Below are 24,445 nucleotides of genomic sequence, written 5' to 3'. Positions count from 1 at the left end.
ATCACATAATTTTCCATTCAAGAAAAAGCCCTCTGTTTCTAGCTCTTATAGGACATTTCAATTCAATACACAAACCAGGGTACTTGCAGAATCTATGTTGGAGGCATTTCTGCTGCAAAGATTTGGACGTGACACAGCTGTGAGTCAAATACTAGTTGAGTAATAAATAACTGCAATAGGGAACAGCTCTCATCAGATTTTAAAGTGATGTAGCAAATCAATATTCCACTTCTTATTTTACAGATAACGCAGTGAGTGCAAGTAACTTCCCATGGTGATCCACCTTGGCAGCAGGAAAACTGACAGAAGTGAACTGTGGCCTCCTAGTGCAGCAGGCTGAGCACAGTGCTGCACATGCCTCAGTCTGCCCAGTTTCTGTTGTACTGCTGCAGACCAGGACTGCACTTTTTGCTGGCAAGAACAGCAGAGCTTTGTTTTACTCTGACTTTCACTAGCCACCACTTTCTTCAACCCCTCTCTCCTCCCCCATTCCACCATTATTCTAACCAAGTGGGAATCCATTATCTCCCTTCATCTACCAGGATGCCCTGCCTTGCTTGCTCTGTGCCCTCTGTGTCATAACTCTTGGGTATTGTGATATTGCAGGCTTTCTCTGAGATTACTAAGGAAAATGTATCCAGTTCCCAAAATTCCCATCTGTTACACACAGCTTTAGCTGTTCTCCAGACTGATACCTCTCCCCAGCTGTGGTTTTAGGAGTTTATTAATCACTCACCTCAACATCAAAGAGGGTTGACCCATAACCTGGCCACTCCTTTACAATGGACATGTATTTCACCATGGCCTGATGCTGAGAGAGCCCCTGCAGCTTGGTCCATTTTTGTGCTATGCTCGCCCGAGCAGCTGAAAGCTCTTCTTTTACCCACATCTCCATCATCTGCTCCTCTTCCACCTTCTGCTTCTTTACAGACCCCGTCTTGAAGCTACGCTTCAATGTCCCTTCAAGGAAGCTGGTGCGTCTCCTCTCCAGAGTGTGACTGGTACTGCTGCTGCTCTTTGTGGAGTGCAGTATTTTGGATTTCAGCCTGTTCACTGGGTAGATTCCATCAAGGGTCCAGCTTACTTTGGAATAATCTCCATGGAGGTACTGCAGCCGCAGAGCTGCCAGACGCTGCAGAGTGTCCTCTGGCCCAGGAAAATGACCGGCTATGAGGCTTTCGTGAGCCTACAAACAAAAAATCCCCCAAACTCATTAGAAAGCAAAAGCACACTTTATTCACAGCTGGGTCCAGGTAGAGATTCCTGTCACATCTGCTGATCCCAGTAGGATAGACATAATTCAGGAGGTCGGAGCAGACGTTGGAATAAATATGTCAAAGTCTGCCAGTGGTTGATGGGGGGGGGAACACCCCTTTCTGCAAGCCTGAGCAGGACAGAGACCTCTGAGGGGCCCCTATCCTGTACAGAAAGTCCTCCAATGAGGACTTTTAGGTCAGGAACAGATGGGAGAAACCAGAATTGAAGCAATTTGTTTTTGTGCTCTACCAGCTACAGCTCCTGTGTGAAGATTATATTCAACACCAGAGTAATACATAATAAATTCAAGATTCTCAACCTCATTTTCATTACAGAAAAGCACCTCCCACTTCTTCCTCCTTCACCTGATGTCTCCACCAAATCTTCTTGCTTCCCTTTGGCTGTTTTTCTGTGAAATCTATTAACGGGGCTTTTTGCACATCCAATGTCTAGGTAACACCCACTCTCCTCCTGTCACCTTACTTCCCTCTGCCAGTTAAAGCTGTGTAGACTGAAAGCCTGTCAAGAGGGAGTTTGGTACAACTGAGGTTCCACAGAGCACCACGTGCTCCTGACTGTTGTCTAGACATTCTTTAGCTAACAATGCTTGATGCTCATTTCAAGAATGGAACCATGATCTGAGTGATGTGCATGCCGTGCATTTGACTATCAGTGAATCTCAGTCTTCATGACTGACTGTCATTAACACAGACTGAGTAATTTTCTATGATTTTCTGAGACAAGGTCAATGTTCATTGAAGCAATACAGATGGGACAAATCACACAGATGGGTGCTCCAGCTGGTTTAGTTTTACATCCCAGCTGCAAGGCTCTCTCATACCAGTGTGATCTCTGATCTTGTCAGTATCATTGTGCTATGGAGTACAGCGACTTAAAAAAGTAACAGACTACTCAGCAGATAAATATTGTCAACTACATTCTCCTTTCCTTTGTCTGCAGCACTCCTCTAGTGCCTCTCTGTTAATCAAAAGAAATTGCCCAAAAAATGGTTCTTAGTTAGTTCTGGTAACACCCCAAGGATATGATGTTCTTGCAAGCTGATTTGCGATAGATAGACAGATATTCCAGTTTTCTTTACATTTATGTTCTGCAAGCAGCTACTTTTAATGATTCTCATAAATCATTCCCAAATTTCTCTGCCTTCTAAAATTAAAGACCAAGTTAAAAAAAAAATTATTAGTGTTTCATTTTTTCAAAGCTTTTGCTAGCTTTTCTTGCCTTTGTTCTAATACTCGTCTTCCCTAGAAAATTTCATGGTCTATCTGCTTAGTAGATTCCAGGCAAAAATCCAACACACTAAATTCTTTTGCTACGACCAGAATTCCCACTTCTAATGAAAGGTAAACCACTTTTCTGTATCCTCTTGTGTGCTTTTGCCATCCTGGAAACCAAATAATTCTCTTAGAGTTTGCTAACCTGCTCAAACATGAAGGCAAATTCCACACCATCTTTGGGAACATTCTCAATATCCAAGAAGCAATAAAGCTTAAAATACAGTTGCCACTGTCCTTCCTCCTCCTCTTCTTCAGAGCCAGCAAGTCTGTAAAATATACAAGAAAATGAGAAGGCAAAAAAACCAGTAAGGAGAAGTACCGTGGCACTGGAATGTTCACAGCGCAAATCACAATCTGAAGGTAACCCTGTATTCTGAAATCCAGTGTTACATCCAACTAGGAATGAAAGGTTTCATGAAGCATTCTTTTACCTCTCAAACTTGGCCAAGATATCAGCCACAATCACCCGACTCTCCACAGCACGGTCAAGCTGCTGGTTGTGCTCAAAGAGTGCAAACATGTTCCGGCTGTCCTCCATCGCCAGCCCTCGGATCAGCTTCTCAACCACCTGCAACATCCGACACATCCATCACACAGCTGCCATCACTCCCCCTTTCACAATGAAGAATAATAATAATAATTTGGAAATAAAGGGGAAAAGGGTGTCCCTTCAACAGACCCACTCTCCAGACACAGATGTGCTCACATCTGGTTAATCCTACTGATGCATTACCTCCCCAGCACTGGTGTGGGAGTTGATGGTGATTTTGCAGGAGCCACCACCGTGGCAGTACACTGTCGTGGTCATTTCCTCACGGGTAAGAAGAGCCTGTATTTCCTCCTGGGAGGGCACAAACTCCCTTGTCTTCGTTCTCTTCAGGGAATCACTTATGAACTGTGCATACCTATCTATTTCTGAGTCTGGAAAGAGATCTTTTACCCTAATTGAAAGACAAGAAAAAAAAAAAAATCCCATTACACAGTGAACAACACATTACCCTAGAAATGAGTCTACTGCAAGTAAATAGCTTGGTAGAGATGCTGATGTCAAATGCAACCAGACAAAAATCAAGCTTATTTCCTAAACAATACAAACTGCTTTTACTAGTCATTTGAAAGTGCAAAGCAAAGGGAAACAAGCTGCAAACAAAAGAGACGTTCACCTTCGGAGGTGGAACTTGAGGTAGCGCAGGATCCCTCTGCTGGGCAGGAAAGTGCAGCTCATACAGGTCATCAGCTGCCAGTGGTGCAGGTTGCCAGTGCTGTTGGGATGTGGCATGTGGTTGGTTTGCTTGATGAGCTGACAGTACACTTCATCACGGAGGGGCTTTAAATCATGGCAGGTCTGCAGGATGCCTTGGATAATGGGTATGGGGTCAGACACTGTCTCGATTTCCTGAAGGGAGTTAAAGATCTTCACTGCTTCATCCTGTAGGCTGCTGTAACCCTTCTCTTGTTGCACTGGGGAACAACCACAAAGATGACAAGTGGTGAGCGTCTCCCTTATTTTCTACTGGCCCAGCAGCACCACAGTCAACTGTACTTCCTCTTCATGGAAGAACAGCAACCTGAGCATTAGCACATATCCTGAACTTTAAATTTATACTTTAAGTTCATTAATGCTTCCTCTCCAAATGTTAAAATGTAGTTTAAATTTGGATTTGCCAACATCTGATTTGTCACCACTCCCAATCCATTTTTGGATACACCGCACAGAAAAGCAGAGTAATATTTTTAAGGGAAATGAACATTGAAATCTAGTTCAGGCATCAGTGTCTGCAACCAAAGTAATGGAATGTGGCCACTGAAGCCTGGCTTGTGTAATTCCAAAATTCTGTATTGTGCCTGTATTAGCTTTGACCTCTGGGCCAACACAGAACTTAAGAAAATTGCTCTACCACAAATGCATTTTATATCTATTGTTTAGATTTAAAATGCCTAGACCAATACTGGAGCTTTTTGAGCACCTAAATGTCTGCTTTTTGAACTGCTCAGACATATGTGATACCATTCAGATGCAGGCCTGCATTCTCCTGTGCACATCTCTGGGCTTTAGGTCCTTCTGGATCTCCTGTACAGCCACTGCTTCCCCAGTGGCCATGTACTAACTGTACACTACAAAGACACAGCTCTAAAAACTAAGTTCCACTGTGTAAGTGTTTGCTCTGTATTATTCCTGTATTTCAGATTTTTTCTGTGCTTTTAATCAGCCATGTAATTGGATCCTTGAATTGTGACAGACCTAATATCCTTTCACTTTCTCCATGGCAGTCTTCTGACCCTAAAAACATCATTTTGAGGCTGAAGAATCCTGCTCTCTATTTAGTCACTTAATTGTAGGCAAGTTTTTCTGTACCTTTGATCATCTTTGGGTAGGTTTTTACATCTCCTATATCTTTGATGAGACATAGAAGGCAAAACTGCCTCCTGTACTCAAGATGCAGGTGTATGATACATATACGGCAGCACAAAGACTTTATTTTTCCTTTTTTAAGTTTTCAAAACCTTACATTAGCTGTTTTGTTTCTGTACTCAGCAGCAGAGTTGACATTTTCATAAAGCTACGTAAATTGATGTTCACTTTCCTAAGCACAGCTAGATCACTACCTGAGTATCAGACTGTTTTTCCCAAATACATTGCTTTGATTTAAATTAATTTCTGTGGCCCAGTCACTCCACGTGAGACATTCTTCTACAGTTCTTCACCAGCTTTCAGTTTTAGTATGTCAAACAGTCTGTAATCATCCAGAAATCACTTTGGTTTCTGGTGGCGCATTACTCTAGCTCTTTCATGCTTCTGACACTTTTGAAAAAAGGGTTCATTTAGTCTGGTTTTACACCAGCTTCTGCAGAAAAACTACCCCACTGCCAGCTGCAAGATGTAATCCTGTTGTAGTACTTCCACTGGAGCCACCTGCAACCCAGCTGTGGCTAAAGGATGACAGGCTGCACGTCCCCTGGATGGATGGTAAAACTATCTGCCCCCATTTACCCTAAGATTCAATGCTCCCATAAGAGGCAGTGAAAATGAACACAGTCCAGAGAAGAAAGGAAGAGAAAGGGACTGCTCCCTCCCTGAACCCTGTGGGCCACACTGCAAACAGACCTCACCTGCACAGAGAGAGGCTACAGGCACATTTTGTGGTGCTCAGGCTCCTCAGGGGCCCTCAAAATGAGATTGGATTCTGCCAGTTGGGTAAAATACTCACAGTTGACACTGACATCTCCGTAGGGCAATGGGAGCAGTGGGGAATGCAAGGGGTGCTGGGTGTATCTTAAGATTGGGTTCCTCCTATACGTCTGTTCCACTACTTCAAAGTTTGTGCTGTTTTCCTGGAAAAGAAAGCAAAAAATCATTATCCTCAAATAGACAGAGTCCTTTGCAGGATAGACTTACACATTTAGGTTCAAGCTCAACCACCTTTTCTAAATTTCTGGAGGTGCTTAGGGGGACCAAGTGATCAAAGCATAATCTGTATCTAAAAATTACCTTGCATGTTATTTCTGAAAATTAAACAGAAGAACAACCATGCTACATCATCCCACAGGTCACCAGAATCTTGCCTTCAAGTGTGGTTTGCATAATTTATGTGGTATGATCCCTCTCTCCTATGTCCTTCAAGCTTTGAACAGGACGTGGTTAATGGACTTTCTGACCACAACCATTTTCAGTGTGTAATAATGGGCCTGTTCTCAACTTGTCTGGTTGCACTATACGTGTTTAAAGAATGAACAACCAAAATGCTCCATGGTGTTCAAAATCTGGGCCTGTCATTACCATACACACTGGATCACACTATTCTTCCTAATAATACATTATGTTCCACTTGTCCTTGAACCCTGAGCTGAAGTTTTCCATAGTTTTCTACAATCACTCCCAGCTCTTTCTTCCTAAATACAAACTATCTAATTGCATCTAGTTAAGAGTTCACCAGAAACACATTTCTTCTGAAATTTGGTTTGGTGCGTCCTCTTAAATGATTTTAGGCTTATTTGCCAAAGTTTTTGGCAAGTTTATTCTCCAAAATTACTCCTGTGGTACAACTTCTGCTATTTTGAAGGATATTATCTTTCCACCCTTTACTCTGATATTTAACCATGCAAGCCTAAGGTATGAAGAGAACTTCAGGGTACGTCAAAGCCAGATGGCTGGTAGGAATGGAATTTTTTGTATTTGAGGAATGCTTAGGAACGGAAAGGATGGAGCAGAGATTTGCAAATACCTGATTGTGCAATTAAAAATTGCATGCAGGATTACACTGAGTCGTAGTCTAGACTTATGCAGATCAGCTAGCAAAATAAGTTAATGTAAATTTCCATTTTTTTGTTGCACAGTTGCGCGAGTTAATTTTTTTACCCTTTTTCATTTTCCCCTTAAGACAGTAACGCCCTTTTTTGCCACATTCTCAGCAATGACTGGGTTAGGCCAGTGGTGGTCTGGCTGCTGCCAGCTCAGGTGGGAATTAGCAGGCTGCCACCCACCCTGATGTCCCGAATGAGCTGCTGTGTGGGTGTTTCTATGGGGACTTTGCTGTCGATGACGCCCTGGATGGCGGAGGCCCAGCGCATGGCTTCGTTCAGCAGCTTGGTGTACAGCCTGTAGGAGTGCTTCCGCCCGTGCACGATGATGTTCCAGTAGCCTGGGCAGAAACAAAGGTGGAAACAAAGCTGGAGGGGGAATCTGGCTTCCATATTATGGAGCTGACTAGAGGTTAGCAAATGTGACATTCACCTACAAGAAGGGCCAGAAGGAGGATCTGGGGAACCACAGGTCCGTCAGGTCAGCCTTGATACCTGGGAAGGCTACGGAGCAGATCCACTCTCAAGGAGAGCAATGGAGCTGGGAACGGGTCTGGAGCACAAGTCCTGTGAGGACTTGTGGCTGAGGGAGCTGGGGGTTTTCAGCCTGGAGAAAAAAAGCTCAAGGGGGACCTTATCTATCTACAACTACCTGAAAGGAGGATGTAACCAGCTGGGGGTCTGTCCCTTCTCCCAGGTAGCAAGCAATAGGACAACAGGAAAGGACTGCCAACAGACTGTCCAGGGAAGTGGTTGAACCACCCCTGGAGGCATTTAAAAAATGTGTAGATGTGGCACTTAGGTACGTGGCTTAGTGGTGAACAGTGTTAGGCTAATGGTTGGACTTGACAATGTTGGGCTAACAGCTGGGCTTGATTATTAGGAGATCATTGATTCTCTTTTTGCCTGTAGCTTGTGGCTGATGTAAAACCCCTGCTGCTTTCATAGCAATATACAGTGTGTCTGGTTAAAATCCACTAAGTAGACATTAATAACCCCATTGCCAAAACAGATTTATCAATAGGGAAGTCCCAGTCCAGATTTTGGTACAAAGACAGCTTTCCAAGATGGAAGTGTCTTGCAGTGTAACCTGACTACCTGCCTGCCAACCAGGCAGCTCACTTTCACAGACAGCATTTGGACTACACCATCCTGTTAATCACTTGGAAAATGATCACTCTACACACAGCGCCTAGTCAGATTGCCAAATCAACTCTTAGAACTTTTAAAAATATATTTGACAACCTGAGAGAATGTGTCAAGGTGATGGCAATTCTATCTGCTAAAGGCAGCTCTAGACATCTGTTGATACCAAAAATGTGGACACTCTCTTGTGAATGAGCAGAATAAATTTCCTCTCATCTCACTTTACTAAATACTTCCAGCTTCCAGCCCTTTTAAAAGGTATCCCAAACAACTGCAGTACTCAGATGTCCAGTTTTTCAAGTCTTTTTCTAAGGTTCACAATCTTTGTATGGGGGATTCACCCTTTATCCCATAACCTGGGTTCCCTTCCAACTCCTAAGGCAAGCAATGGAGGGTCATGCCAGATCCTGCCCTCCCAGAACTCTGTCATGTTGCACAGAAAGCAAACACAGGCCTTTGCTATCTTTTGTTTCTATCAAGTTGAGTGGTACCATAACACCTGCACTGTACATCCCTTACAGTGTACGGGATGGCTGCTGTCTAACAGGTTAATGCTGACCCCAGAGACAAATGCAGACAATGCTACTAAGTGGCAGTTGTGGAGATGTCCTAATAATTACTGTCAACTACAGGAACTCAGCCCTGTTACCTGGGGAACACTGAGATAAGCAGTGGCTCTACTCAGTGAGAAACATCAGCACTGTGTATCTGTGTCAGGTGTGAGGCACTTACAGCCACCTGCCCACTTTGCAAATTTCTCACAGTGTCCATAGGCAGAGATGTTCTCAGCCAGACACAAAGCCTCAGGTGACATCAGACTGCCTTCTCAACATGCCACAGTCCTGCAGCCCTGCACCATCCCCTCTGCAGGAGCTGCACACCTGGACTCTGCTCTTTCCCACCTTCTCCCTCTCACCTGTGTCTTTGAAGACCCTCTCATCGGGCTGCACCACGGAGCAGAGGCTGTTGAGCACGAGCGTCCCCAGCTTGGCCGCCGTGCGCTCGGACGACTTGTAGTAGTCGAGGGCAGTGTTTGTCAGGACAAACCAGCGCTTCTTCATCTTCAGAGAGGACATCTTGTTGCTGCTCTGAACCTCCTTATGAAGCCAGCCTGGCACGGAAACACAAACATGTCATGACGTGCATCTCTTGCTCCCACGGTCAGGACAAATAATTTCACTGTCATTTTAGATTTGTTGCAAAATAAAGGAAAAAGAATTAAGAAAATTCAGTGCTTCAACAGAAAAAAATTACAGCCTGCATTGCTAAAGCTGTCAAAAAGATAATTTTCTACTCAGAGGTGTAAAAAGCAATGTCCACCCACAAGGCAAAATGCTCAGAAATAGTGGGACTGAACCAAGAGGCTCAGAAAAAACAAAAATATATCGATCTTCCTGAATATAGGCTTTTGTGTCTACTCTGCTGTTACAGAGACATCTTATTATGAAGAGCAGAGCATACTCTGCAAAGGATCATTCATTTTTCTCTTTGACTAATGAACAATACCAAATAAAAGGAACTGCTGACTTGCAATTAAGTATTTTGAAGTTAAGGTACTCAAACTGTTGTCTTATAGCCTCCTTTGTATCATTCAATCTCCTTGAAATTTTTAAGACTATGGTGGAAGGCTTTTGCCACATTTTGGTGACCCTTTTCTTCCTGTCCTTCTGCCTTACCATGATCACTCCATGATCTTTATTTCTTCATAGACATTTCTGGAAGATGCAAGGCAATTTGTTCATGCACTTGCTTTCCACAGACTGGATCAGGAGTGTCTTCATACATTTAAGACCATGTGATGAGCTCAAAGTATAGAGGTAAGTTAAAAATATTTAAAACAAATGGATGAATATTTGGAATATATGTGCGATCCCTACTCATGCTCTGCCATCTTCAACTAAGCTCTGACTAAGGAAGTAATTCAAACCTTTTGCTCAACCTCAGAGAATTTCTCTCATCTCACTTTGTCTACCAAAACCAGGTTAGTCAGTTTAGCTGAGGACAGCAGCAATCCCACAGAGATCTCCCTCCCTCCCTCCCTCTCTCTCTACATGACAGGTGTCAGAAGGAACTGAGCTGCCAACAAAAGCCACAGTGTCATGTTATAGTCCATCTAAGCCAGCTGCTCCTCATCAGCAGCCATGCTCCTTCCTACTCCCTGGTGGCATTTGCCAGACATGTTTAAATAGGCTAGAACTGTCATAAAAAATGAAACATATGAAGCTTTTTTTTTTCCCCCCACCTGCCAGGGAATTAGATAAGAGCCAAGGCTAGCACACGTGTGACATGGAAGCAGCAGGCAGGAAGGTAGAGGGGGACAGAGAATGACAGTTTTTGGGGACCAGCTAAACCCTAGACTGAGTTAGCAACAATCAAGTCTCCCTGTCAGATTATAAGCAAAAGATGAGTTTCCCATGTAATTGCACGTATTTCCTTTCACCTCTCACAAGGAATTCCTGGCCATCCACCTTGGATTCGCCTTTGGGTTTCTGCAGCAGGGAGATCCAGTGATGCATTTCCTCAGGAGTGTCACTGTTGCAGTGAATGACGCGATTGGCCGTGATGATCACAAAAGAATTCGGTCTGCCAGAAAACAAAAGCATTAAAATTAGTCATAACCACACAAGTAACTCACAGCACACCCAACGTCACGCTTTTTACCTTCCCATAAACAGAAAGACCTTCTGAATACAAACTAGAGGAGTGCAGAAATACTTAAGATCATCTCTTCTTCGGTTGCTCTGTCAACTGATGAATGCGGAGACCAGCTAAATTAAATTAAACATCTTTCAAAAGCTACTTCCAAAAACTAGGAAGTATTAATTAGCTAATAAGCAGCTTGGCTCATTAGCAAAGGACTTTGACTGACTGGAGTGAACCAGTGCTTGTACCACTGGGCTGAGCTGGTACAGCCATTCTCCTTCTACTTTTTAAAACCCGTGATGCAATAGCAAACACTGGTCTCAGTAGGATCAGCTGAAACATGTTTGAGTTTGGTTTTACAAAGGATGGGCTGATCCTGACAAAACAGAGGAAAAATTGTGGTGTTGCTCCTGGATGACTTTGTCCTTCTCCTGCAACTGTATCTTACCAAAAGAATATTCACAATTGTTTACAGAACTGATGCTTGACAGGCAAATAGAAAAGTAGAAGTATGACCAGTTCCAAGAGGATAGACTCATAAACATTTGATAGCAAAAAAAGGTTTCTATGAGAAAACAGAGAAATTGAAAAGCAGAATGCAAGTATGAAGCAAAAGGTGCAATCAAGTTCTGCTAGAAAAATGCATAAACCTATGGAAGACAAAAATAAGCTACATAAAAATGTTGCTTGAAAATAAGCCTTCTCCTCAAAATTTCTTTAACATTGCTTCAAACACTGATAAGCACAGAAAAGCATACATCAGCACACACAGAAACAAATTTTCACTATTAAGCTTACTATTTGTTCCTAGTTTTCACAGGTTCACAGATTAATTATGAGGAGTACAGGCTGAGAACTGCCTAAAATGTTTTCATCAATGAAATCTTAGTTTATTTCTGAAATGCATTTTCTAAACTACTAAAAACAAAGTCCTAGCAACCTGTGTCAGAGCCCAGAGCTCCAGGCCAAGACTACAGAGATAAATAACTCAATAGCTAACATTTTACTTCAGCAGTGTGGTGAGTATCTTTGCCCTGGCTGAACCTGTTAATATGTGGGAAATAATTAAATGTTAACACAGAGTGACATGAAATGTCCCATCATCTCTTCTCTGACACTAAGTAAAGGTCTGTGCTCTGTTGCACTGCAAAGATATCAAGAATAATACATATTTCTAAATTCATCCATTATTCTTCCACAATGGTGTTTCTTTCCTCTAAATCTACAAAATTAACTCAAAATTACTCTGTTGAAAAAAGGGACATATTTATTCAGTGCTAGTGGTAGATAAAACTATAATTTTCTGACATTGAGATTATACTGTTTTCACTTTTAGGAGCTGAAGGAGAAGTTTGATTGAAGACAATACATATATGGACTTCATGCCTCCTAAGTAACATGGGTTGAAACAAGCTAAAGATTTCAGCCATGTTTCTTTGTTTGGAGAAAGAGATGTGTGAGTTTAAACAAATACAAACCCCAAAGGAAATCTGAACCTACCCACAAAAATATTGTAGGGAGTTTCTGATTTAAGAGATGATCAGATTGCTGTACCTACCTATCAGGATTGTCTGAGGCACAGACAGAGTCAATAAGCCCAACATCCAGTGTTCCCTGTAGAGTGAAGAAGACACAGATTGCATTTCAGATTACAGGTGTTCTCCTCTGTGAATAGGATTGGAATAGAAACCATTCATCTGAATTCCAATAGCCGGAGTGGAATTTAACACACGAGAAAGGCACAAGTGAGTCATCTTTACTCCTTAAACAGCACAAGACGTGCAAATTCCCTTTAGGAAAGGGAAATGAAATCTTGCAGAACAACAAAAAAAGACTTACAAACACTCTAGAATGGAGAAACTATCAAACAAAATGAGATTGGAGGAAAAAAAAAAAGGGAAATTTAGTGACTACAAGAAAATGGACAGGGAGGAAAACATTGTGCAGTACAAAGGACCGATCAGGCTTAAACAAACCTCACAGATGTTGCAAAAGCAGGGATAAAGTCAAGGAGGAAGACACAACTTGGAGGGGAAGATACGAGGGACATGGCATGGATACTTAAATAAAACCCAAAAAATCTTTGCCAAAGTGAAAGCCATCAAAAGGCATGGCATGCCTTCACTGGCAGAGACATGCACCAAAGCATGCCCAATTGATCCCCACTGAAATCTTGCAGAACAGCAAAAAAAGACCTACAAACACTCCGGAAAGGAGATATCATCAAATGAAATGCAACTGAAAAAAACCCAAAAACACCAAAAATCAGGAGATTTAGCGACTACAAGAAAGTGGTCTGGGAGGAAATTAGGTGAACTGTAAGGGACCAAACCAGGCTAAAACTAACCTCACAGATGTTGCAAAAGCAGGGGAAAAATCAAGGAGGAAGACACAACTTGGAGGGGAAGATATGAGGGACATGGCTTGGATACTTAAAAAAAACAAAAAACAAACAAAAAACCTTTGCCAAAGTGGAAATCATCAAAAGGCATGGCATGCCATCACTGGCAGAGACATGCACCAAAGCATGCCCAAGTGATCCCCACTGAAATCACAAGCTATCTGTGTTCAAGTTGAGCAACCCATAAAAAGCACCACGTTCCCCACAGCTTACCCTCTTTGCTACCAGCTTTGCTGTTTCTTTGTAATTATCAATGTCCAAATTTCTTACACTGCTTAAGGAGTACAGCACTGCATGTGCTAGAAAAACATGCACAAATAGTTAAACAGAGAGGGCTCCAAGCATGCCCACAGGCTGGTTGCACAGTAACTCACCACAGCATTCTTTGGGTTGGCCTGCTCATCCTGCATTTCCCTCAGCTGCTGTGCTGTAGCGCTGTGTACTCGGCTCAGAACATTAAACCAGCCGCTGCCAAACAAAACAGAACCGCAGTTAAACTTTCAGTAGTGAAACTGGCTCGAGAACATGATCAAGGAACCTGGAAAGATTTCAGTGGGAAAATTTCTTCATTCACTATTTCCTGAACACTATGTCAAAATATTTCTTGGGCTGATCATACCAGATTTCCAATGTCTTCCTTCCTCCTAATTTATCCATGAAAATTCTGTGCACGTTCTTCAACCCACTGACAGCTGCTCCTGCAAAATCCAGTTTTCCACTTGTTATTCAAGGAACTCTTAAGTAGGCAGTGGCTTTTCAGGGAGCCCATGTCAGCAGACTGAGAAGAGCATACAGCTACAGGGTTAGCTGGGAATCTTCCTGGACTAGAGTCCTAGAGACGCCTGGGAGCCTTCTTGATTAGTCCTGTCTGATCTGCTAATAAACTTGAGAGTCATATGGCTGGCAATTAATCATGGGTTTGTTTATAAGTGAATTGGGAGTGAAGTTTTTGTCTGTGAAAGGGCTTCTCTTACGGACATATCTGGAGGCAAATCGCTGCTGCAGAAAAAGCAGATTCTTATCTGCAGCTTCCAGTGAGATCAGCAAACATCCATACTTCATGGAGGGTTCTCAAACTGGATACTCTGCAGTATCTGCTAATCTGCCCTTTAATACTGCAAGTGCTGGTGCTTTCTTCTCCCTCAGAAGAGAGACTGATAGGGCATAGACAGAGGCCACATTTGGTTAACTCTCATCCTAAGAATTATGCAGGGTTATCTTAGTGTTATCTTATGCCTAATGCAGATGTGGAAGTTCTGGGTTAAGTTACTGTTCCTTCCACCACTGCTCCCTACAGTTGCCCTTTCTTGTCCATGTGGCTGTTCTTCAGTCTATTTCTGTTAAATTGTATCCAAGCACCTTCTCCCTTTCTCTCCTACACCAAAATAATAATAAACCCTAAATAACTTCACAGAACCAGTAAATGAAACAGTTACACTGTCAGGGCTGAGAGAGCAAAAGCCTTGCTAAAAAGTGGGAAGACATGAGTGGCTGGGGACAATAACCTCTTAACTTGGCTTTGCAAAGCCAGGACAGGTTGTCCAACCTGCCCTTAAACAACTGATTCCCACTGTCTGGCCAGGATGCCAAGAAGGAAGGACATGAGTCACTTGTTTGCTTTGCACTGGGAAGATTTTATCAGATGACACTACAGACTCTGATAAGCTGCAGCCTTTTTCTGTCTCCTGGATAAAACCCAGCTGCTCTCGCAATCATTTACAGACAGCATGAATAGACTTTTTGTTTGATTCAAGATTCCATTAAATAAATAAATCAGCTATTAGATGTTCCAGTTTATATTAAGGTTTGTGTGTCTGCTGAAGTAACCCTTGAATTCCACATGCTCACAGCCACATGAGAAGCTGGCAGTCCTGTGACTGCCAGACTGAACCACAACCTTGGTAGCTGTAACATCAAGTCCCCAAACTAGATGTGATGCATCCAAGGAAGCACGAAATGACACTCTGGAACAAATCCCCCCTTTTCTCCAGTAGAAGAGAATTGATTGTGTTTCTCAAACTCTCCCATGAGTAGCTGGGTCAGGCCTGCACTGAATGAACAAACCTAACAAAACTCCCTGCTGTACCTGGCATCTTCTGGTGACTCTGCAACAATGTGGTAAACTCGGTCTTCTGTCACAATGTCCAAGGCATTCTCCTTTTCATGAATATCCACAATCTCTCTGGAACACAAGAAAGCACAAGAGCCAAAGCTAAAAACCTTTCACAGGCCTGAATTCCATCTGGTCGATTCTTTCACATCATACCCTTCAGGACACAGAAGGGAAATCACTAGTTCAGATGGCCTGTAACTCTGACAGAAATACAGAATTCCGCCAATACACACCAAGATGTTTAAAAAGATCTTTACAGTTAAAAACCAAAGCTTAGGCATTATATAGATTTTCAAGACACCAACAGACTAAATGGAAGAAGAGATAACAGGGAGGCTGATATAGAGATCTGTTTACAAAGTCAGGTGTGCCATTCTTTTTGGCACTTTACAGGTCTGCATAATGATAATAGGTGACCAGCCTGTCCTTTCTTACAGCAGGAGCTGAGGAATTGACTATGGCAGCAGAAAGAGCATTCAGGACTCACGAAAAGGCGCAGTACATGCTGCCAAATTCAAATCCTGCTGTGAGCTTCATAATACCTCTGTGAAATGCCTGGAGAAGCCAGAAAACAGATGGAGTCTGGGCAGGAAAGAACGCATGGGGTATGTACTTAATTAGCCCCTCCTGGTCTGGCTCCATCCATAGCTTGGAAAGAGCTTCTGCTGGATTATGAAAGGCAAGACTGGGAAAAGAACTAACAAGTAATTGCAGGCTCCCTCCAGAGTAAAACTAGATGCTGTAATTGCCTTTTCCTTCCTTTGTTTCTGATTCTCCAAGCACCACGGGAGATCCACAGGCCAATGAACAGCAGCACTGGACCCTTCATGACTGATTTAGATAGAGAATACTAGGGATCAAAGGGATTTCTTTGTGCACTCACTTTGCCCTTCTGATATCAATAGTCCCCTTCAGCTTCTCCTCACTGTCGTTCTCGAAGTACATCAGCTTGGACTCCCGAAGCACAAACCAGCGGCGTTTCCAGTTGCGGCGTGACAGGGTTGACATTCCTCCGCCTTTTTTGTAGAGCCAGCCCGACTTGAGGGCCTCCTGCTTGGTGCGGAACCACATGAAGGCCTCGTTCTTCAGGACGCACCAGCGCCGCCGCCACGGGTTCATGAGACCTCCTGCAAAAGTGAGGCAGCAAAACTTCAGCAGACACACAACAGGGGCCGTGCTTCCATCCTGAGCCTGCTCCCCTGCAGCAAGAGCTGCCACTTCAGTTCCTACATCAAAAAAAGGAACTGATGGAGAGAAAAAAGTTGTGCCTAATTTCAAACATAGGAAAAAACCAGAACAAAACTAGTGAAACAAAAGCAAAATATAGAAATACGTGCACCACTCAAGTATTTTTGTTCTGACTTCGGTTTTGTAGCTGAGAATGAATCATTTAAGCCCATGGCAAGTAGGCACAATGAAGTCTCAGTGGCAAAGGTATCTCTGACATCCGGCTATCCCTTATTTGTTTTTTTAAATAAAGGAAGAAATAAAAAGGAGAATAAACTGAGAACTAAGAGCAAATAAAGATGATAATTCTGGACAAACAGAATTATCCAGCAGGTTTCCTGGATCCCATCCATCCATGGTTTTGGCAAAATCCACTTACCTTTCATGTAGAGATAGCTGTGAAAATAGGGCGGACCTGAACCATTGAAGATAGTGATTCGTCCATTACAAAACTCTTCATCTGTATCAATGTAAACATCCACTTCTTCCTCACTCTCCAGAAACTAAAGAAAAAAGAAGAGATGTAGGCTACTTGGGTTCCCCTGGTCGCAGGAGGACTGGAGCAGTTAACGGGGCTAGAGAAGTCACAAGATCAGAAAGTGCAAAACTACACATAGTCCCTTTGCAAAAAAAGCACTACACTAAAAGCAGAGGCTTGACAGCTTATCCATTAATGCCTAAAGCAAGAGCATGGAATTTTCATACCTGAAAGGAGAGCAGTGGACATGCCTAGAAAGCTCCAGTTCCCTGCAGTAACAGAACTTCCCGTTTATAAGGCACAGCCCACCTTGCAAAATCTAATCTGATGGGATTAAGAGAGAATTTTTCATTTTCGAGAAGTTTTCTGATTTTTCAGGAAGAAAGGCCACAATGCCAGACAAGATGGAACAGTGATTTAACCCCAGAAAGGAAATTACTTCCTTTGGGTTGATTAAGAAAAAAAGCACAGTCCAGGATAACCCTAAAAACATCAATATGAATTACTGAAATAATAGTACTGAATTTACTCATCTCTGTTCTCCAACTAGATAAAGGCCCTCAGCCATAAGAAAATATTTCACCCACAAAAAACATCCTTTCACTTAAATACAATTTCCTTCAATTTGCCTTATTAATTTAGTACTAATAAAGGCAGTTCCTTAGACCTTTTCCTTCCTCAAAGGCATGTTGCTTCTTTTGATTTTCCCTTCTGTCTTCTCTCTGTGACCCTCTTTTGTCTCATCCCTGGTCCCCTCATTCATTCCCTCCCTTGGCATTAAGTTTCAAACACCAGGTAGTCTTGGAACAGCAGCTACTGATGGGATCTTGACTCAGCTGTGCTTATCACTTCCTGTGGCTCACACTATGACAAAGCATCAACTGGCTTTTTCATTAGTCCTCCTCACCAGTGAGCCCAGTAAAACCCTCCACTTCTATTTGCATTTTAATGGTAGAAACCAGCCTAAGCTGTGACAGAATAATTCATGATTTGAAGATTACCTGACAGTGATCTGTGAGTACCTGCCCACAGAGAAGGTACCTTTACTCCAGCAGATCATGTAAAAAATTCGGATGGCTGGCAGCTGACATTAGGGAAATGCAAACAAGAGAACCATGCAACTTTTTTAAGAAAGGTCACAATCTGTCATTGAAAAAACATACTGAAGGAAGTAAACTGAGTTCCTAAAAAAAGATATTTTGTAGTTCAAGTGTCTCTTCTCAGGGATAAAATTTCTTAGAAGTATTTTTGTGGCGGTCATTGGCTTCACACCTGAACTCCTGACTATATTATGTGGGCTTTGACATCCTGTCCTGTAAGGAGATTTATCACTGCATTACTAAGCAGCTGGCCTGAGAGCACTCAGGAAGTCCAGACCCAGCGTGGGATCTCAGCCGAGGTGCTGAAGTGCGAGGCCAATCGCCCAGCTTTACCACCCTGTCATTGTCCCTGCAGCAGGAATGAAATGGTTCAGTGATCCTGGCTGTGTGCACTGGGACCCAACCCAATCAGCACAGTAATCTCTTCCAGCTTTAGAATAGCTTAACCTGTACACAGCAGCTGAAAATAAACCCTTGACTCGGAACAGACTGAGAACAAGGCAAGTTTTAGTGATGGAGGCAAACCAAACCCCAGCCTTTCCCATCTCCTCTTGTCATTGCACACTGGAACCTTAGGGTCTTTCTGTGAAATCTCTCTAAGGTAGAACATACACCTACAAAGTACCAATTGTTTGCTTTCCTTCCTCCTAAAGGGTGTTACAATAATATATGGCAATGGAAACAATCTAAAATAGGTACACATGTACTAGCTTGTCTGCCAGCAAACACCAGACAATCACAAGCCCTCTGGCCTTCAGCCTATCTGTGACTTTTCCGTTTTTTTTCAAGCTGATTACTGATATAAGAGAGAGTTATATATCAGTAACTATACCCAGAGAGAGCAGGCATACAGCAAGAAGAGGAAGATGTTATAAACATCAACAAAGGCACACTAATGTCCAGAAAGGCGAAGGGAGAGATTCTCACCGAGTCCAGGCTGCCACGGTTGGAGTCCAGGCTGGTACCATGGGAGTGTCTCAGACCCTCCTCATCATTCAGAGGCTCAGCTGAGGCGTTACCTGCATCTCCATAGCCATCAAACTCCTCATGGTCATAGTCAGACTCCACATCAGGGGGAGAGGTATAAATGGGCTCTCCTGCTTCTCCGCTGTTACTCCTCTGTGTATCAGAGACACTGCTGTAGACGCTTTCTGCAGGGTCAGACAGGGCTCTCTGCTCCTTGGGGTTAGTGGTTCTTTCCACAGGCAGCCCTGGAGTAGGGGCAACCTCTCCCACTTCCCTCTGGAGAAGCAAAAGGTTTGTGTTTGCAACTTCCTTTGAGTAGTTACCACTGTTTCTTGTGCCATGCTGATTTGAGACCGCCAAACTGGAAGCTGGGCGTCCTTCATCATCGGCATGAAAACCCTCATCCACCTCTTCTTCAGCCAGTGGTGCCACCAGGCTGCAGTCAATGTTGAGTGTCCCCTCACTGGAAAGTGAATGCTCTAAGTTCTGGACACTTTCATCCAGATTGCCAAAATCCAGCAGCTCCAAGAATTCCTGGGCAACCCTTGATGCCTCTTTTTCCAACCTCTGTATCTCTTCTTCTCGCTGCCGATAGATTTCACTCCTGGTGTCTTCCGAGATGACAGACATGTGATCCTCTTTCTGTTGCTGCAACTTTTCAATCTCCTTCTCCAGTCTTAAGATCTCCTCCATCTGACGTCTCTCTTCTTCTTGCAGGGGAATATCCACCTCCTCAGTGTTCACTGTTTCCACCTTAAAGAATTTAGAACAGTGTTAAAGCACTTTCTTCAACCTGTCTGTGTTCCTTGCCTGGACCTTCCATTCTTCCTGTCTCCTGTGCTTGCCTTATATTTACCATCTACAGAAAGAGGACTCCAAGCATCCTGCAATCATACATGGTGTAAAAGCTGAAGGTAGAACACTCTCTAGCTTGGACACTCTCTAGTTTAATGTTTTTTATATTCCGGTGCCCAAAACTGCACAGAGGATCTTCAGGTACCTCCTTTTTCCCAGCAATCTACCTCCATTATGAATCATACGAAGAAGCTCACTGGGTTCAATGAATTTTTAGAAAAGCCTCTCTATCTGTTGGTCACTGTACACTGCAATTCAAACAGAAGTATCCTGAAAGTCCATTCTCTCTTTTTGAACTCACACACATATAGGAGAAAGCAACCATATATGAATACATACATGCATAGACTGCTTAAGAGCTGAAGATTTCCCAGAAATTCATTAAGTGGTGTGGAAATTTCACTGTTTCCTGAAAAGAGGATCTGACTATCAGAATCTGGGGCTGGAAGGAATATTTGCATGAAGCAGGACTGTATCCACTCCAACCACAGACCAAACAAAACTCCACCCAGAATTTCTCTGCATCTTTACCATCACTAGAGGGCTGATGGCTGACTGCTGAAGACTCCGTCTTACTCTATATTTTCCAGACTGAAGTAATAGGAAATTTATATCAGATACATAGTAATTGGAAGATACTGGTAACTTTCACTGATGTTTAGGGTAAAGCCACCCTCCCCTCCACACAGGATGTTGAAAACATACACATCAGAGAACAGATACACACATGAGAAAAAGTAAAAATAAATTCCAATAGGATTTCTTGTACTTCCTGATAGGACTTATGACAATGCAGTCAATATATTCACTCATTTAAGCTTTAATCCTTATTTTCTTTATTTACCTAGTTGCTGGTTCTCTACTTGACTCTTACTTGTGGATGAATGCATTTCTATGCTTCTAATCTCTCCTGAACAAAGATGGTCTGAAACTGGGGAACAAGTGGTATGGGAAAAAACCCAGTGAGATACACAGCCATTTTCACACACCTCAGGGTAGGTGGTCTGCTCTTTGGTATGTCAAGCACCAACAATTAGATCAGTTCCAAGGGGTTTATTTTAGCCATGGCAGCAGTTGGCTGCACTCTTATTTCGGCTGTTACAGGCAACAATCCAGCAGAACAGACTGTGTCACAGTGTAGCACATCACAAGGTTATCTAACAAGCTCAAGCAGTAGAGATAAAAATAGGATGCTGCATGTTCAATATGGAAATTTTCAAACAGAACCAGTGCAGGCTCATACAAGAGCCTTGAAAAAAGCCCTACCTTGTTAACTCTGCACATCTGCCTGCAGGTTTTCAGTGAACAAAGCCCATCTTTTAAATAGTGTTGCTACAATACTGATACTGCCACAACAGTATCAGTATCCAGGCAAAGCAGAGGCAATGAAGGACTCTTTACAGATATTCACAAGAAACCATGTGAAAAGAACAACTTTTAAACTTACCTGGGCCACCTGCAATAGTGCATTCAGTTGTTCCTTTTCTCTGTTAAAAAACAAAACATAACAGTCAGAGTCAGACCTAGTTCTGCTACGTGAGGTTTTCAGAAGTACATGGACACATCATGCCTCCATGGTAAGGTTAAAATGAGGTACTTGCTGTAAGACTGATTTAAAAGCTTTTGCAATTTAGTAAAAATCCAATTCTCTGTGGTTGGCATGACCTTTGTGGATATAACAGATTTTCCCCATGCACTTAACTTTCAGATCAATTAGGAAATTGGATTAGTTGGAACACACCAGGAAGGACATTGGAAACAGTGACAGAAAGACAAATCAGACTTGTGAGAAATGTAAACAGAATCTTCTGAAGTACAATAAATCTGCGAATATTGAGGTTGTATGTGTGTAACTGACAGATATCAGGAAACTGTTCATTTTTTAAAAATAGAATTATTGCAATACCAGCACTGAATTTGTGTTTTGTTCTGTTTTCACTGTATTAAAGCCCCAACTCACATAACTTCTCAGCGGCATGCAAAATCCAGTTTATTAGTGAAGACTGTAAGAGTCAGAGTTTGTTAGTAAACATGAGCAGAGGAAAAAAACTATCCCACGGTGTTGCAGTTCGACCCAGTTCAAAAAGGTTACACTCCAAAGCAAAGCCTTGCTTCTCCAGAGCAAGTAGGCTACAAACAATTGAACCAGCAGACAGACAAATGCCAGGGTCATGCTTAGGGAGCAGGAATAGGATGCTGCTGGATGGAAGAAAGTTACCACTGCCAGTGGTGACTTTCAAACCTATAATTCAACCCCAGGGAGAGAACAGGATGGCAACACTATTTTTTCCACAGGCCTTGCAGATTTTCCCAGCCAAATTCTAAACTGCAGCTGTAAGTCACAAAGTCCTTAAAGCTCTCACTCTTGTGCTCACACTCTCAAAAAAAAAAAAAAAACCAACCCAGGAAATATTTGTAAATGAAAGCTGACATAAGTGAGATCCAGATGGCTCCAACTCTACTGGAACATCCCTAGCAGTCATCATGAGTAAAACAACTAACTCAAATGATAAGACAGCTCAAAAGCACAACCACTTTAAAACACATTAGGAATACCACCTAAAATCTACATACTAATTCCTGCAACTGTTGCTCACAGTTTCTAAACCTTTGATATTTCTTCCTGCTTTCTAGTCATCATCAACTATCTACACTCTTCCTGAAATGTGATACCCAAAACTCGGGACAGTACTCCAACTGAAGCATCACCCCATCCTACAGAAACAATTCTGTTTATAGAGGGCATTTACTTTCTCCTCTCTCACAGCATGACACTGGTGACATACTCAGCTTAGCCTCCAGACCTTCCTCCTGCTGTTGGAGCGAGCATTCCTCCTCCGCTGCCTTTGATTATTCCTGACTGTAAATCTGCATATGTCTGTTCCAGAAGTTATCCTGTTCTTCAGATCCTTTAACTTGCCAAAATTATCTGAACTGTAATCCTAGGCTATATGCCTACAGTCCCCAAGCAGATGGTTTTATCTGCAAATTTAATAAGGATATTCATATTTCCTTATCCAAATTTTTATGAAAACATTGTACAAGTACCATATCCAGCACATATCCACATGGAAAAATCCCATTCAAGAATTCTCTCTTATTAAACAAAAAGCTACTGTTGTTTATTAATTAAATGCAGTAAAAACACAAATCCTAATCTTGCTTCACATACTTTTTCCCAAATAAATTTCTTCAAGCATCTTAGAGTATTGTCATAACATATCAAAGCCCTTACCTAGCTTTTATCTACCCAAAGTCAAGTTACCTACCCTCCATGGCTTTTCCCTGTCCACAAGACATGGCATGAGACACCACAGAAGGAAACAGGTAACTCTAACACTGTTTGTTCTTCACTGGCTTAATTCCTTTATGAAGCATTTACAACTGTTTGATCATTTGTTTCAGTATTTTCCTGAGGTCAGGCTGACTGGTCCACAGTTCCCTTATTCTTCCTTTTCCCATTTTAAAAGGGGCGTCATAATTGTTTGGTATTTTCCATTTTTATGGAAAAATTACTATCCACATTACTATCCACAAACAAGAAGAAAGAGAATAGCTATTGTTTTAAACTGCCTTAGCTAGTTCTTGACAAATCCCCATACTTTCTTTATCATTTGTAGTTTGATTTATCTGAGCATTTTCTAACTTTTATTTCCATGACACGTTCTGAATTCTTGTACATCCTTACTAATCGTATTGAATATCCAACAGTTAAGCTTTTGGGAAAGATAAAAATAGCATCAAATACCTCATTTTTCTCAACATTTTTATTTTTCTTCCTGTTGAATGTTAGACCAAATTGTTCCATGTCTCCCCTCTGTGAAAAGTGTATCTACAGTAACTGCATGCCAACTTCTGGTTCACTACAGCTCAAATTGTGCTCTGACTTTGTCTCTACATTTGTGGTGTTTTTTGCTTGTTCTCAGTGGACTTCCACCTCATTTTTTAGGTCAAATGGATGTTCAGAAATTAGACCTGTTGGTCTGCTAGTACCATCCTGGCTTCTCACTCAGGTGCCATTTAACATTAATTAGAAAAGGAAAATAAAATGAGTTTGCCTGATTCCTAGAAACATTGACACTTCCCTGCCATGATGCTGGGTTGAACACATCTCTTATGCTCTGGGAACTAAAGGGCAAAAACACTCTACAGCAAATAAACTAGATTTCCTTTATTTATAGGATCAAATGCTGAGTGAGAAGGGACCCATCAGGATCACCAAGTCCAACTCATGGTCCTGTGCAGGACACCCCAAGAGTCAACACCATGTGCCCCAGAGCATTGTCCAAACGCTTCCTGAACTCTGTCAGGCTTGGTACTGTGGCCACTTCTTTGGGGAGTCTGTTCCAGTACTGACAACCCTCTGGGTGAAAAACCTTTTCCTGGTGTCAAACCCAAATCTTGCCTAACCCAGCTTCCTGACATTTCCTTGAGTCCTGCCACTGGGCAAGAGAGTCAAGAGATCAGAGCCTACTCCTCCTCCTCCCCTCATGAGGATGCTGAAGACCATGATGAGGTCTTCCCTCAGTCCCCTCCAGGCTGAACAGATCAAGTGACCTCAGCCACTCCTCATCCTCACTGCTCTGCGTTGGACACTCTCTATTTAATGTTTTTTATATTCTGGTGCCCAAAACTGCACACCGGACTTAAGGTGAATGCTTCTAA

The 24,445-nt window shown here is 42.5% G+C and overlaps 1 protein-coding gene across 1 annotated transcript in view; it reads right to left on the bottom strand.

Moving 5' to 3' along the window:
• Positions 1-24,445, bottom strand: part of LOC311155681 (unconventional myosin-X-like) — a gene marked incomplete at its 5' end in the record, with an annotated part of 84,523 nt that overhangs the window by 3,012 nt on the left and 57,066 nt on the right. Inside the window, 16 exons of the mRNA XM_084209049.1 lie at positions 737-1,186; positions 2,695-2,818; positions 2,984-3,120; positions 3,286-3,493; positions 3,716-4,013; positions 5,762-5,885; positions 7,035-7,192; positions 8,914-9,108; positions 10,438-10,580; positions 12,199-12,254; positions 13,416-13,509; positions 15,128-15,223; positions 16,038-16,281; positions 16,761-16,884; positions 18,887-19,678; positions 21,228-21,267. Of these exons, the coding sequence (XP_084065175.1) occupies positions 737-1,186; positions 2,695-2,818; positions 2,984-3,120; positions 3,286-3,493; positions 3,716-4,013; positions 5,762-5,885; positions 7,035-7,192; positions 8,914-9,108; positions 10,438-10,580; positions 12,199-12,254; positions 13,416-13,509; positions 15,128-15,223; positions 16,038-16,281; positions 16,761-16,884; positions 18,887-19,678; positions 21,228-21,267 (3,283 nt within the window). The remainder of the gene's footprint in view (positions 1-736; positions 1,187-2,694; positions 2,819-2,983; positions 3,121-3,285; positions 3,494-3,715; positions 4,014-5,761; positions 5,886-7,034; positions 7,193-8,913; positions 9,109-10,437; positions 10,581-12,198; positions 12,255-13,415; positions 13,510-15,127; positions 15,224-16,037; positions 16,282-16,760; positions 16,885-18,886; positions 19,679-21,227; positions 21,268-24,445) is intronic.

The sequence above is a fragment of the Fringilla coelebs genome (assembly GCF_963513975.1).
Source record: "Fringilla coelebs genome assembly, chromosome: 7".
Taxonomy (NCBI): Eukaryota; Metazoa; Chordata; class Aves; order Passeriformes; family Fringillidae; genus Fringilla; species Fringilla coelebs.
Note: the sequence above shows the minus strand (reverse complement) of the source record. Positions and strands in the feature narration are given on the sequence as shown.